General features: G+C 48.3%; 1 protein-coding gene across 1 annotated transcript in view; it reads right to left on the bottom strand.

The window, feature by feature from the left end:
* The window catches only part of LOC135533171 (arf-GAP with Rho-GAP domain, ANK repeat and PH domain-containing protein 1-like), a 41,962-nt gene that overhangs the window by 1,388 nt on the left and 26,947 nt on the right, over positions 1–13,627 (bottom strand). Inside the window, exons 13-18 of the mRNA XM_064960576.1 lie at positions 8,975–9,080; positions 8,758–8,905; positions 6,708–6,797; positions 5,768–5,845; positions 5,530–5,647; positions 2,166–2,307 (exon numbers count right to left, since the gene is read on the bottom strand). Coding sequence (XP_064816648.1) covers positions 2,166–2,307; positions 5,530–5,647; positions 5,768–5,845; positions 6,708–6,797; positions 8,758–8,905; positions 8,975–9,080 — 682 coding nt within the window. The remainder of the gene's footprint in view (positions 1–2,165; positions 2,308–5,529; positions 5,648–5,767; positions 5,846–6,707; positions 6,798–8,757; positions 8,906–8,974; positions 9,081–13,627) is intronic.

Below are 13,627 nucleotides of genomic sequence, written 5' to 3'. Positions count from 1 at the left end.
TGTTTGATTTAATCGCCAATTGTTTTGTACGTTAAAAACATCCTAAAGCTTGATTCTGCACTTAGTTTGACCAGTTTAGTCGACATATAATATGTAAATTTGAAGTTTTGATGCGCAATTTTCGTGATCAGAAGTCCTTTTTGGGGTAATTCACCTGAAGATGTTAGCATTTGCTAATACAAAGACACACCAACAGCAACCAAACGTTATATTAGGTAAGTATAACTCCTTCCACGACATTCTTGTCGAAGACCATCAAAGGTAAGGGAATATTTATGTTATAAAATTGTATTTTTGTCAACTCCAACATAGTAGAGAAATAATGCTAATGCCTGAGCGCCGTCTCAGATTATTGAATAGTGAACAAATTCTGTAACGTTAAAAATAAATGTAACACAGCGTTTGCATTAAGAAGAAGTGTATCTTTCTAAATATATGTAGAACATGTATATTTAGTCAAAGTTTATGATGTTTATTGCTGTTATCTGGATGCTAGCTGCCGGAGCTATTTATAATTTCTCCGGACATTTCTGCTGCATTTTTTGAACATGGCTCAATGTAAACAGAGATTTATGGATATAAATTGCATATTATTGAAAAAAAACATAAATGTACTGTGTAACATGTGCTATTACTGTCATCTGATGAAGATTTTCAAAAGGTTAGTGAATTATTTTTCTTTTAATCCTGCGTTTGTGATTGTGCTATTTTGCATAGCAATGTGGCTACATATGTGTATGCTCTCCTAGTGGTGGTTTAACATAAATATGTGCTATGTTTTCGCTGTAAAACATTTTAAAATTCTGACACGCTGGGTAGATGAACAAGGTGTTTATCTTTCATTTAAGCTATTGGACTTGTTAATGTGTGGAGGTTAAATTTTTTAAAGAATATTTTTGCTTTCCCTGCGCCACCATTTTAGCTGAACGGGGGGGTGTTCCCAGTTGGGAACCTGCAGCCCCTTCAAGTTAAACATTTTCAAAGACTCTTGCTATCCTAGTCATAGTCACCCCCTGTATACAGCCTCCACATTGACTCTGTACCAGTACCCCCCTGTATATAGCCTCCACATTGCCTCTGTACCAGTACCCCCCTGTATATAGCCTCCACATTGACTCTGTACCAGTACCCCCTGTATATAGCCTCCACATTGCCTCTGTACCAGTACCCCCCTGTACATAGCCTCCACATTGACTCTGTACCAGTACCCCCTGTATATAGCCTCCACATTGCCTCTGTACCAGTACCCCCTGTATATAGCATCCACATTGACTCTGTACCTGTTACCCCCTGTATATTGCCTCCACATTGACTCTGTACTGGTACCCCCTGTATATAGCCTCCACATTGACTCTGTACCGGTACCCCCTGTATATAGCCTCCACATTGCCTCTGTACCAGTACCCCCCTGTACATAGCCTCCACATTGACTCTGTACCAGTATCCCCTGTACATAGCCTCCACATTGACTCTGTACCTGTTACCCCCTGTATATTGCCTCCACATTGACTCTGTACCAGTACCCCCTGTATATAGCATCCACATTGACTCTGTACCTGTTACCCCCTGTATATTGCCTCCACATTGACTCTGTACTGGTACCCCCTGTATATAGCCTCCACATTGACTCTGTACCGGTACCCCCTGTATATAGCCTCCACATTAACTCTATACCGGTACCCCCTGTACATAGCCTCCACATTAACTCTATACCGGTACCCCCTGTATATAGTCTCACTATTGTTATTTTACAGCTGCTCTTTAATTACTTGTTACTTTTATCTCTTATTTTTATCCATATTATTTTTAACTGCATTGTTGGTTAGGGGCTCGTAAGTAAGCATTTCCCTGTAAGGTGAACAAACACCTGTTGTATTTGGGGCATGTGACGAATAACATTTGAACTGGTGCTGCTCGGAGCCGAAGGATGCTGCTTAGACCCTTCCACAGTTCACAATGCTCTGGCAAAACATGACAATGCTTGATGATAGTTGATGGAAACAGCGCATGTTTTAACTTTGCCCAAACCAAAACCACTAAGAATGAATTCCTAAACTGTTCATTTTTGAAATATGCATGGTTAGTTAGTTAGTGTGTGTGTGTGTGTGTGTGTGTGTGTGTGTGTGTGTGTGTGTGTGTGTGTGTGTGTGTGTGTGTGTGTGTACGTGTACGTGTACGTGTACGTGTACGTACCCAGGTAGATGCGTATGGCCTCCATGGCGAGATGTTTTTTGACCAGCAAGTGGGAGTCGGTACCCAGAGAATGGATGATGGGTAACACACGCTCCAGATGATGCAATGGGCGCTCTGAGAGACAGAGAGATAACACAGATGCACAAAGAATTTGAAAACAAATCCAATTTTGAAAAACTCCCATATCTACTGGGTGAAATTCCACAGTGTGCCATCACACCAGCAAGATTTGTGACCTGTTGCCACAAGAAAAGGGCAACCAGTGAAGAACAAACACCATTGTAAATACAACCCATATTCATGCTTATTTATTTTATGTTGTGTCCTTTAACCATTTGTACATTGTAAAAACACTGTATATATATAATATGACATTTGTAATGTCTTTATTGTTTTGAAACTTCTGTATGTGTAATGTTTACTGTAAATGTTTTATTGTTTTTCACTTTATATATTCACTTTATATATTATCTACTCACTTGCTTTGGCAATGTTAACACTTGTTTCCCATGCCAATAAAGCCCTTGAATTGAATTGAATTGAGAGAGAGACAGAGAGAGAGAGAGAGAGAGAGACAGAGAGAGAGAGACAGAGAGAGACAGAGAGAGAGAGAGAGAGAGAGAGAGAGAGAGAGAGAGAGACAGAGAGAGAGAGAGAGAGAGAGAGACAGAGAGACAGAGAGAGAGACAGAGAGAGAGAGATGGAGAGAGAAAGAGATGGAGAGACAGAGAGAGAGAGAGAGAGACAGACAGAGGGAAGGGGACAAAAAAGTCTCAACATCAGCATAGCACCACCCCTCCATAGCACTACCATCCCGTCATCCCATACCTCTTCCCCCAACTCTCCTTCCTCTCTCTCTCTACTCCAACCTCTCCTTCCTCCTCTCTCTCTCTTCTCCCACCTCTCCATTCCTCTCTCTCTCTCTTCTCCCACCTCTACTTCCTCTCTCCTCCCACCCTCCTCCTTCCTCTCTCTCTCTTCTCCCACCTCTACTTCCTCTCTCCTCCCACTTCTCCTTCCTCTCTCTCTCTCCTCCCACCTCCCCTTCCTCTCTTCTCCCACCTCTACTTTCTCTCTCTTCTCCCACCTCTCCTTCCTCCTCCCCTTCCTCTCTCTCTCTCTTCTCCCACTTCTCCTTCCTCTCTCTCTCTCCTCCCACCTCCCCTTCCTCTCTTCTCCCACCTCTACCTCCTCTCTCCTCCCACCTCTCCTTCCTCTCTCTCTCCTCCCACCTCTTCTCCCACCTCTCCTTCCTCTCTCTCTCTCTCCTCCCACCTCTCCTTCCCCTCTCTCTCTCCTCCCACTCTCTCTCTCTCTTCTCACACCTCTCCTTCCTCTCTCTCTCTTCTCCCACCTCTACTTCCTCTCTCCTCCCAACTCTCCTTCTTCTCTCTCTCTTCTCCCACCTCTCCTTCCTCTCTCTCTCTTCTCCCACCTCTCCTTCCTCTCTCTCTTCTCCCACCTCTCCTTCCTCTCTCTCTACTCCCACGTGTCCTTCCTCTCTCTCTCTTCTCCCACCTCTCCTTCCTCTCTCTCTCTCTCTCTACTCCCACCTCTCCTTCCTCTCTCTCTCTCTTCTACCACCTCTCCTTCCTCTCTCTCTCTACTCCCACCTCTCCTTCCTCTCTCTCTCTTCTACCACCTCTCCTTCCTCTCTCTCTCTACTCCCACCTCTCCGTCCTCTCTCTCTCTACTCCCACCTCTCCTTCCTCTCTCTCTCATCCCAACTCTCTCTCTTCTCCCACCTCTCCTTCCTCTCTCTCTCTTCCCCACCTCTCCTTCCTCTCTCTTCTCCCACATCTCCTTCCTCTCTCTCTCTCTCTTCTACCACCGCTCCTTCCTCTCCCTCTCTACTCCCATCTCTCCTACCTCTCTCTCTCTCTACTCCCACCTCTCCTTCATCTCTCTCTCTCCTCCCACCTCTCTCTCTCGCTCTTCTTCCACCTCTCCTTCCTCTCTCCTCCCACCTCTCCTTCCTCTCTCTCTCTTCTCCCACCTCTCCTTCCTCCTCTCCTTCCTCTCTCTCTCTCCTCCCACCTCTCCTTCCTCTCTCTCTCTTCTCCCACCTCTCATTCCTCTCTCTCTTCTCCCACCCCTCCTTCCTCTCTCTCTCTCTTCTCCCACCCCTCATTCCTCTCTCTCTCTCTTCTCCCACGTCTCCTTCCTCTCTCTCTCTTCTCCCACCTCCCCCTCTCTCTCTCTTCTCCCACCTCTCCTTCTTCTCTCTCTCTTCTCCCACCTCTCCCTCTCTTCTCCCACCTCTCCTTCCTCTCTCTCTCTTCTCCCATCTCTCCTTCCTCTCTCTCTTCTCCCACCTCTCTTTCTTCTCCCACCTCTCATTCCTCTCTCTCTCTACTCCCACCTCTCCTTCCTCTCTCTCTCTCTACTCCCATCTCTCCTTCCTCTCTCGCTCTTTTCCACCACCTCTCCTTCCTCTCTCTCTCTCTACTCCCATCTCCCCTTCCTCTCTCTCTCTCTTCTACCACCTCTCCTTCCTCTCTCCCTCTACTCCCACCTCTCCTTCCTCTCTCTCTCTCCTCCCACCTCTCCCTACTCTCTCTCTCTCTACTCCCAGCTCTCCTTCCTCTCTCTCTCTACTCCCACCTCTCTTTCCTCTCTCTCTCTACTCCCACCTCTTATTCCTCTCTCTCTCTACTCCCACCTCTCTCTCTCTACTCCCACCTCTCCTTCCTCTCTCTCTTCTACCACCTCTCCTTCCTCTCTCTCTTCTACCACCTCTCCTTCCTCTCCCTCTCTACTTCACCCTGTCTTTCTCTCCTCACATCTCTCCTTCCTCTCCCTCTACTCCCACCTCTCCCTCTCTCTACTCCCACCTCTCCTTCCTCTCTTTCTCTCTACTCCCACCTCTCTCTCTACTCCCTCCTCTCCTTCTTTCTCTTCCCCACCTCTCCTTCCTCCCTCTCTCTACTCCCACCTCTCTCTCTCTACTCTGACCTCATCTCTCTGTCCACTCACCGGTCTCCTCCTTCTGGCTGACCTCTCATCTCTCTGTCCACTCACCGGTCTCCTCCTTCTGACTGACCTCTCATCTCTCTGTCCACTCACCGGTCTCCTCCTTCTGGCTGACCTCTCATCTCTCTGTCCACTCACCGGTCTCCTCCTTCTGGCTGACCTCTCATCTCTCTGTCCACTCACCGGTCTCCTCCTTCTGGCTGACCTCCCATCTCTCTCTCCACTCACCGGTCTCCTCCTTCTGGCTGACCTCTCATCTCTCTCTCCACTCACCGGTCTCCTCCTTCTGGCTGACCTCTCATCTCTCTCTCCACTCACCGGTCTCCTCCTTCTGACTGACCTCTCATCTCTCTGTCCACTCACCGGTCTCCTCCTTCTGGCTGACCTCCCAGCAGCTCCAGTAGTCTTTCTCTCTGACCTGGATCTTCCGGCGGTCCAGAATCTCACAGGTCAGCTCTGCTGCCGTCATAGAACCAGGGATCTGGAGGAGAGCAGCGGAGGGAGTGAGATTCAGCACCGCTTCTTACTCTCTTTATTTCCCTATCATGAAAAAGGTGAGATCATAAGGGGTTAGGTAAGGTCAGAGGTGAGAGTGTGTCACCTTGACATGCTGCTCTGTCGTCTCCTTCTTCTCCTCCAGGTACACTGTACAGATGAAGTCACCTGCTGACCCCAACGCCTGCACAACGCACACACACACACACGCACACACACGCAAATTCAAGTAGTGTTAAAGCACATTGGGTTACTGCAGAACACTGTATGATATAAGAAGGTAGTGTGACTCACATAAGCCTTGGTGTTGTGGAGGTGTGTTGTGAGTACTGTATGACTCACAGAAGCCTTTGGTGTTGTGGAGGTGTGTGTGAGTACTGTATGACTCACAGAAGCCTTTGGTGTTGAGAAGGTGTGTGTGAGTACTGTATGACTCACAGAAGCCTTTGTGTTATGGAGGTGTGTGTGAGTACTGTATGACTCACAGAAGCCTTTGGTGTTGTGGAGGTGTGTGTGAGTACTGTATGACTCACAGAAGCCTTTGGTGTTGAGAAGGTGTGTGTGAGTACTGTATGACTCACAGAAGCCTTTGTGTTATGGAGGTGTGTGTGAGTACTGTATGACTCACAGAAGCCTTTGGTGTTGTGGAGTGTGTGTGAGTACTGTATGACTCACAGAAGCCTTGGTGTTGTGGAGGTGTGTGAGTACTGTATGACTCACAGAAGCCTTGGTGTTGTGGAGGTGTGTGTGAGTACTGTATGACTCACAGAAGCCTTGGTGTTGTGGAGGTGTGTGTGAGTACTGTATGACTCACAGAAGCCTTGGTGTTGAGGTGTGTTGTGAGTACTGTTTGACTCACAGAAGCCTTGGTGTTGAGAAGGTGTGTGTGAGTACTGTTTGACTCACAGAAGCCTTGGTGTTGAGAAGGTGTGTGTGAGTACTGTTTGACTCACAGAAGCCTTGGTGTTGAGAAGGTGTGTGTGAGTACTGTTTCACTCACAGAAGCCTTGGTGTTGAGGTGAGTGTGTGAGTACTGTATGACTCACAGGGACGCTGGAGTTGTGGTTCAACTTCTCTCTGACTTTAATGATGGCCGTGATCTCATCCAGCTGTCTTTTCAGCTGCAGCTCATCCACCTGAACCGCAAAACAACCACACACGGTCAACCACACACGGTCAACCACACACGGTCAACCACACACGGTCAACCACACACGGTCAACCACACATGGTCAACCACATGACAAAACAACATGATCGTATTTTTGGATCCTCTGGGAGGAGAAGAGACACAGTCTGGTACCAATCACCATGTCAGCCTTGAGTTGGGGAGGAGCACTTTGGGATAGCGGTCAGGTCAGATGAAGTGAGGAAGAACAGATAACACTCAGGTTCTGCCTAGCAACAGAGGTGCATTGGCTGTTCAGTTGTGGAGGAGGAGTCTCAGCCCAGGAGAAAGGGTTAAATATCAGTGCTTGTGTGAAACGTTTTTTTCATCTGAATTACAGCTGTAACGACCCTTTGTGAAGAATTAAACTTCATTCATCTTCTCTAGTGTCCGTGACGTATTTACTCTGAGAAATTAGAACCCGACAGTATATAACGACTTACTCCATGGTTTGAAACATCATTGACCAGCTCACACTGTAGTCACCCCCCTACCAAACACTGTAGTCACCCCCCTACCAAACACTGTAGTCACCCCCCTACCAAACACTGTAGTCACCCCCCTACCAAACACTGTAGTCACCCCCTACCAAACACTGTAGTCACCCCCTACCAAACAGTCACCCCCTACCAAACACTGTAGTCACCCCTACCAAACACTATAGTCATACCCCTACCAAACACTGCGGCCATTCCCCTACCAAACACCAGAGGGCAGAAGAGAGCTAGTGCCTAAACTCAAAGATGACAGAGTGCCGTGGGATTCAACTATGTACAGATCTAGGATCAGCTTCCTCTACCTCAATCTTAACCTTAAACATTAGCAGGGAAAATGCTAAACTGACCCAAGATCAGCGTCTATGGGCAATAATGCATTTCAATTTAAGTCATTCAGCAGACACTCTTATCCAGCGCGACTTACAGGAGCAATTAGGGTTACGTGCCTTGCTCAAGGGCACATCAGCGATTGTTCCCCTTGTCGGACTCAGGGATGCAAACCAGCAACTTTTCGGTTACTGGCTCAATGCTCTAAACTGCTAGGCTAGCTGCCGCCTCTGAGGTCAGGGGTCAGGGTTTAGAGCTAACAGTGTCTCTGACCTCAAAAATATATGTGTAGTGCTCTATGAGGTTAGGGGTCAGGGGTTAGAGCTAACAGCGTCTCTGACCTCAAAGACGTCAGTGTAGTGCTCTATGAGGTTAGGGGTCAGGGGTTAGAGCTAACAGCGTCTCTGACATCAAAGACGTCCGTGTAGTGCTCTATGAGGTTAGGGGTCAGGGGTTAGAGCTAACAGCGTCTCTGACCTCAAAGACGTCAGTGTAGTGTTCTATGAGGTTAGGGGGCAGGGGTCAGGGGTTAGAGCTAACAGCGTCTCTGACCTCAAAGACGTCAGTGTAGTGCTCTATGAGGTTAGGGGTCAGGGGTTAGAGCTAACAGCGTCTCTGACCTCAAAGACGTCAGTGTAGTGCTCTATGAGGTTAGGGGTCAGGGGTTAGAGCTAACAGCGTCTCTGACCTCAAAGACGTCCGTGTAGTGCTCTATGAGGTTAGGGGTCAGGGGTTAGAGCTAACAGCGTCTCTGACATCAAAGACGTCCGTGTAGTGCTCTATGAGGTTAGGGGTCAGGGGTCAGGGGTTAGAGCTAACAGCGTCTCTGACCTCAAAGACGTCCGTGTAGTGCTCTATGAGGTTAGGGGTCAGGGGTTAGAGCTAACAGCGTCTCTGACCTCAAAGACGTCAGTGTAGTGCTCTATGAGGTTAGGGGTCAGGGGTTAGAGCTAACAGCGTCTCTGACCTCAAAGACGTCAGTGTAGTGCTCTATGAGGTTAGGGGTCAGGGGGTTAGAGCTAACAGCGTCTCTGACCTCAAAGACGTCCGTGTAGTGCTCTATGAGGTTAGGGGTCAGGGGTTAGAGCTAACAGCGTCTCTGACCTCAAAGACGTCCGTGTAGTGCTCTATGAGTTCCTCTACGACGAGGCCAGCTGTGTAGTCCTTCCCATCGCTCTGGAACAGTGTTGGGCCAAATACTATAGCCAGGTTATGGAGATTCATCTGGTTCAGCTCTGCAAACCGCTGCACACTGTGGACAACACACACACCGTTACACTCTGACCTGAGGGGTGTGTGTGTGTGTTTATATGTGTCTCACCAGTAGAGGTGGTTGACCAGGGCTCGTAGCGTGGCCTTGTTGACTCTGGGCAGCTGGCTCAGCAACAGCTGGTACTGACAGATCTTTCTGCTCTCCTCTGGGATCACTGACAGACAACACACACACAGCCAAGCATGTTTAATGCAGTTAGGTCACTTTGGTTCAGTGAATACACCCCTGCTATATAGTACCTCACCCCTATTTTAGGGTGAGTGTCGGGAGTTGGGGTTAGAGTGTAGGGTGCTACGGTTAGGGTGTACGGTGTTGGGGTTAGGGTATAAGGGTAGGGGTTAGGGTGTAGGGAGTTAAGGTTAGGGTGTAGGGGTAGTGGTTAGAGTGTAGGGGTAGTGGTTAGGGTGTAGGGGTAGGAGTTTGGGTGTAGGGGTAGGAGTTTGGGTGTAGGGGTAGTGGTTAGGGTGTAGGGGTAAGAGTTTGGGTGTAGGGGTAAGAGTTTGGGTGTAGGGGTAGTGGTTAGGGTGTAGGGGTAGGAGTTTGGGTGTAGGGGTAGTGGTTAGGGTGTAGGGCTAGGAGTTAGGGTGTAGGGCTAGTGGTTAGGGTGTAGGGGTAGGAGTTAGGGTGTAGGACTAGTGGTTAGGGTGTAGGGGTAGGAGTTAGGGTGTAGGTGTAGTGGTTATGGTGTAGGGGTAGGAGTTAGGGGGTAGGAGTTAAGGTGTAGGGCTAGTGGTTAGGGTGTAGGGCTAGGAGTTAGGGTGTAGGGCTAGTGGTTAGGGTGTAGGGCTAGGAGTTAGGGTGTAGGGCTAGTGGGTAGGGTGTAGGGGTAGGATTTAGGGTGTAGGGGTTACGGGTAGGAGTTAAGGGTAGGGTTAGGGAGTTAGGGGTAAGGGTGTAGGGGTAGGGGTTAGGGTGTAGGGGTAGTGGTTAGGGTGTTGGGGGTAGGGGTTAAGGGTAGGGTTAGGGAGTTAGGGGTAAGGGTGTAGGGGTAGGGGTTAGGGTGTAGGGGTAGTGGTTAGGGTGTTGGGGTAGGGGTTAAGGGTAGGATTAGGGAGTTAGGGGTTAGGGTGTAGGGGTAGGGGTTAAGCTTAGGGTTAGGGAGTTAGGGGTAAGGGTGTAGGGGTAGTGGTTAGGGTGTTGGGGTTAGGGGTTTTGTATACATTTCATTATATTTCAACCTCTTTTTTTCCATTTTCGAATAAAAATATACCTTCCTGCAACCCGCTTCACCCAATGTGGTACGGATCTGCAATTCTTTAGACCTTATAACTGGAACCTCCATCAGAGGCTTGCCATCAGCAGCTAGGCAGCTAATTAGCTACGAGCTTTTTGTCATCGTTAGCCACTGCTAGCGGTCTTTACCTTTTAGCTCGGACTCCAGCCACTTTAGCCCGGATAGCCTGGATAATACCTGCCAGTCTGCACAGCACCATATCAGCCCTGAGCATATCGGACTGCTTTTTTATCCACTACATCACCGGATTGCTGCCGCAAGCTCTGGACCATTACACCGAATCTTCACAGCTAGCTAGTTGCTACCGAGTGGCTATTGTGGCTAATGCCCTTGTCCAGAAGCATGCACCAGCTAGCCTCGAGCTAGGCCCATTTCCCGGCTAGCAAACAAAGTACACCAACTACAATACCTCTCTTCCCAATTGGACTGGACCCTTTGTCGACAAGGAACCCCGCCGATCCATCACAACTGGTCTGCTGACATAATCCGGGCGATGTGCTGGTGTTGATCTATCTGCTAGCCCCGGCCCGCTAGCTTCCTGAACGCCGTGTCTCCCGCTCGCCTTGCTTAATATTCGACTACCAAACGGCTCCCTGTTTCATCTTTGCTGCTCATTGGACCCTGTGATCACTCAGATACACAGCTGATGCCTGCTGGACTGTACATTAACACAGTACTTCATTTTGTTTATCTGTCAGCCCCAGCCTTGAACTCAGGCCCTGTGTGAAGATAACTGACCCTCTCTGCCCATTCAACACCATTTACCAGTTGTTATCTCACCCATTGTTGTTGTAGCTCTCCCAATCAACACCTGTGATTGCTTTATGCCTCTCTCTAATGTCAATATGCCTTGTTCCCTGTTGCTTAGGGCAGCACTCATTGTTTTACTTTACTGTGGAGCCCCTAATCCTGCTCAACATGCCTCAGATAGCCCCCTTGTCCCCCCCCCCCACATGCGGAGACCGCACCTAGCTTATAGTCACTCAATGCCTAGGTTTATCCGCAGTGTACTCGCATCGTACCCTTGTCTGTACACTATGCCCTGAATCTATTCTACCACGCCCAGAAATCTGCTCCTTTTATTCTCTGTTCCCAATGCACTAGACGACCAGTTCTTATAGCCTTTAGCCGTACCCTTATCTTACTCCTCCTCTGTTCCTCTGGCGATGTAGAGTTTAACCCAGGCCCTGTGTGTCCCCAGTCACTTTCATTTGTTGGCTTCTGCAACTGTAGAATAGAAGTCTTAGGTTCATGTATGTTAACATCAGAAGCCTCCTCCCTCAGTTTGCTTTATTCAATGCTTTAGCACACCGCCAACCGTGAAGTCCTAGCCGCGTCTGAATCCTGGCTTAGGAAGGCCATCAAAAATTCTGAAATTTCCATCCCCAATTACAACATTTTCCGTCAAGACAGAACTGCTAAAGGGGGCGGAATTGCAATCTACAGTAGCGATAGCCTGCAGAGTTCTGTCATACTATCCAGGTCTGTGCCCAAACAGCTTCTACTTTGAAAGATCCATCTCCCCAGAAATAAGTCACTGTTGCTGCTTGTTATAAACCCCCCTCAGCTCCCAGCTGTGCCCTGGACTGTGAATGTGAATTGATTGCCCCCCATCTATCGTCAGAGTTCGTACTGTTAGGTGACCTAAATTGGGATAGGCTTAACACCCCGGCCATCCTACAATCTAAAGTAGATGCCCTCAATCTCACACAAATTATCAAGGAACCTACCAGGTACAACCCCAAATCCGTAAACATGTGCACCCTCATAGATATCATCCTGACCAACTTGCCCTCTAAATACACCTCTGCTGTCTTCAACCAGGATCTCAGTGATCACTGCCTCATTGGCTGCGTCCGCTATGGGCCCGCAGTCAAACGACCACCCCTCATCACTGTCAAGCGCTCCCTAAAACACTTCTGCGAGCAGGCCTTTCTAATCGACCTGGCCTGGGTATCCTGGAAGGATATTGACCACATCCCGTCAGTAGAGGATGCCTGGTTGTTCTTTAAACGTGCCTTCCTCACCATTAAATAAGCATGCCCCTTTCAAAAATTGTAAAACTAAGAACAGATATAGCCCTTGGTTCACTCCAGACTTGACTGCCCTTGACCAGCACAAAAACACCCTGTGGCGTACCGCAACATGCAACTTTTCAGGGAAGTCAGGAACCAATACACACAGCCAGGTAGGAAAGCAAAGGCTAGCTTTTTCAAACAGAATTTTTCATCATGCAGCACGAATTCCAAAAAGTTTTGGGACACTGTAAAGCACCTCCTACCAGTTGCCCACTGCACTGAGACTAGGAACCACTGCCACCAGCAATAAATCCATGATAATTGAGAATTTCAATTAGAATTTCTCTACGGCTGGCCATACTTTCCACCTGGCTACCCAAACTCCGGCCAACAGCTCTGCACCACCCCGCGGCAGACGACACCATTCTGTATACATTTGGCCCTTCTTTGGACACTGTGTTAACAAACCTCCAAATGAGCTTCAATGCAATACAACACTCCTTCTGTGGCCTCCAACTGCTCTTAAATGCTAGTAAAACTAAATACATCGTCTTCAACCGATCACTGCCCGCACCCGCCCGCCCAACTAGCATCACTACTCTGGACGGTTCTGACTTAGAATATGTGGACAACTATAAATACCTAGGTGTCTGGCTAGTCTGTAAACTCTCCTTCCAGACTCACATTAAGCATCTCCAATCCAAAGTTAAATCTAGAATTGGCTTCCTATTTCGCAACAAAGCCTCCTTCACTCATGTTGCCAAACAAACCCTCGTAAAACTGACTATCCTACCGATCCTAAACTTCGGCGATGTCATTTACAAAATAGCCTCCAACCCTATACACAGCAAATTGGATGCAGTCTATCACAGTGCCATCCGTTTTGTCAGCAAAGCCCCATATACTACCCACCACTGCGACCTGTACGTTGGCTGGACCTCGCTACATATTCGTCGCCAAACCCACTGGCTCCAGGTCATCTATAAGTCTCTGCTAGGTAAAGCTCCGCCTTATCTCAGCTCACTGGTCACCATAGCAACACCCACCCGTAGCACGCGCTCCAGCAGGTATATCTCACTGATCATCCCCAAAGCCAACACCTCGTTTGGCCGCCTTTCCATCCAGTCCTCTGCTGCCAATGACTGGAATGAATTCACTGAAGTTGGAGACTCATAGCTCCCTCACTAACTTTAAGCGACAGCTGTCAGAGCAGCTATTCGATTGCTGCAGCTGTACACAGCCCATCTGTAAATAGCCCATCCGTAAATACAGTGCCTTGCGAAAGTATTCGGCCCCCTTGAACTTTGCAACCTTTTGCCACATTTCAGGCTTCAAACATAGAGATATAAAACTGTATTTTTTTGTGAAGAATCAACAACAAGTTGGACACAATCATGAAGTGGAACGACATTTACTGGATATTTCAAACTTTTTTAACAAATCAAAAAC

This window comes from Oncorhynchus masou, unplaced genomic scaffold, assembly GCF_036934945.1.
Source record: "Oncorhynchus masou masou isolate Uvic2021 unplaced genomic scaffold, UVic_Omas_1.1 unplaced_scaffold_2265, whole genome shotgun sequence".
Lineage (NCBI taxonomy): Eukaryota > Metazoa > Chordata > Actinopteri > Salmoniformes > Salmonidae > Oncorhynchus > Oncorhynchus masou.
This window is presented reverse-complemented; position numbering and strand designations above follow the sequence as displayed.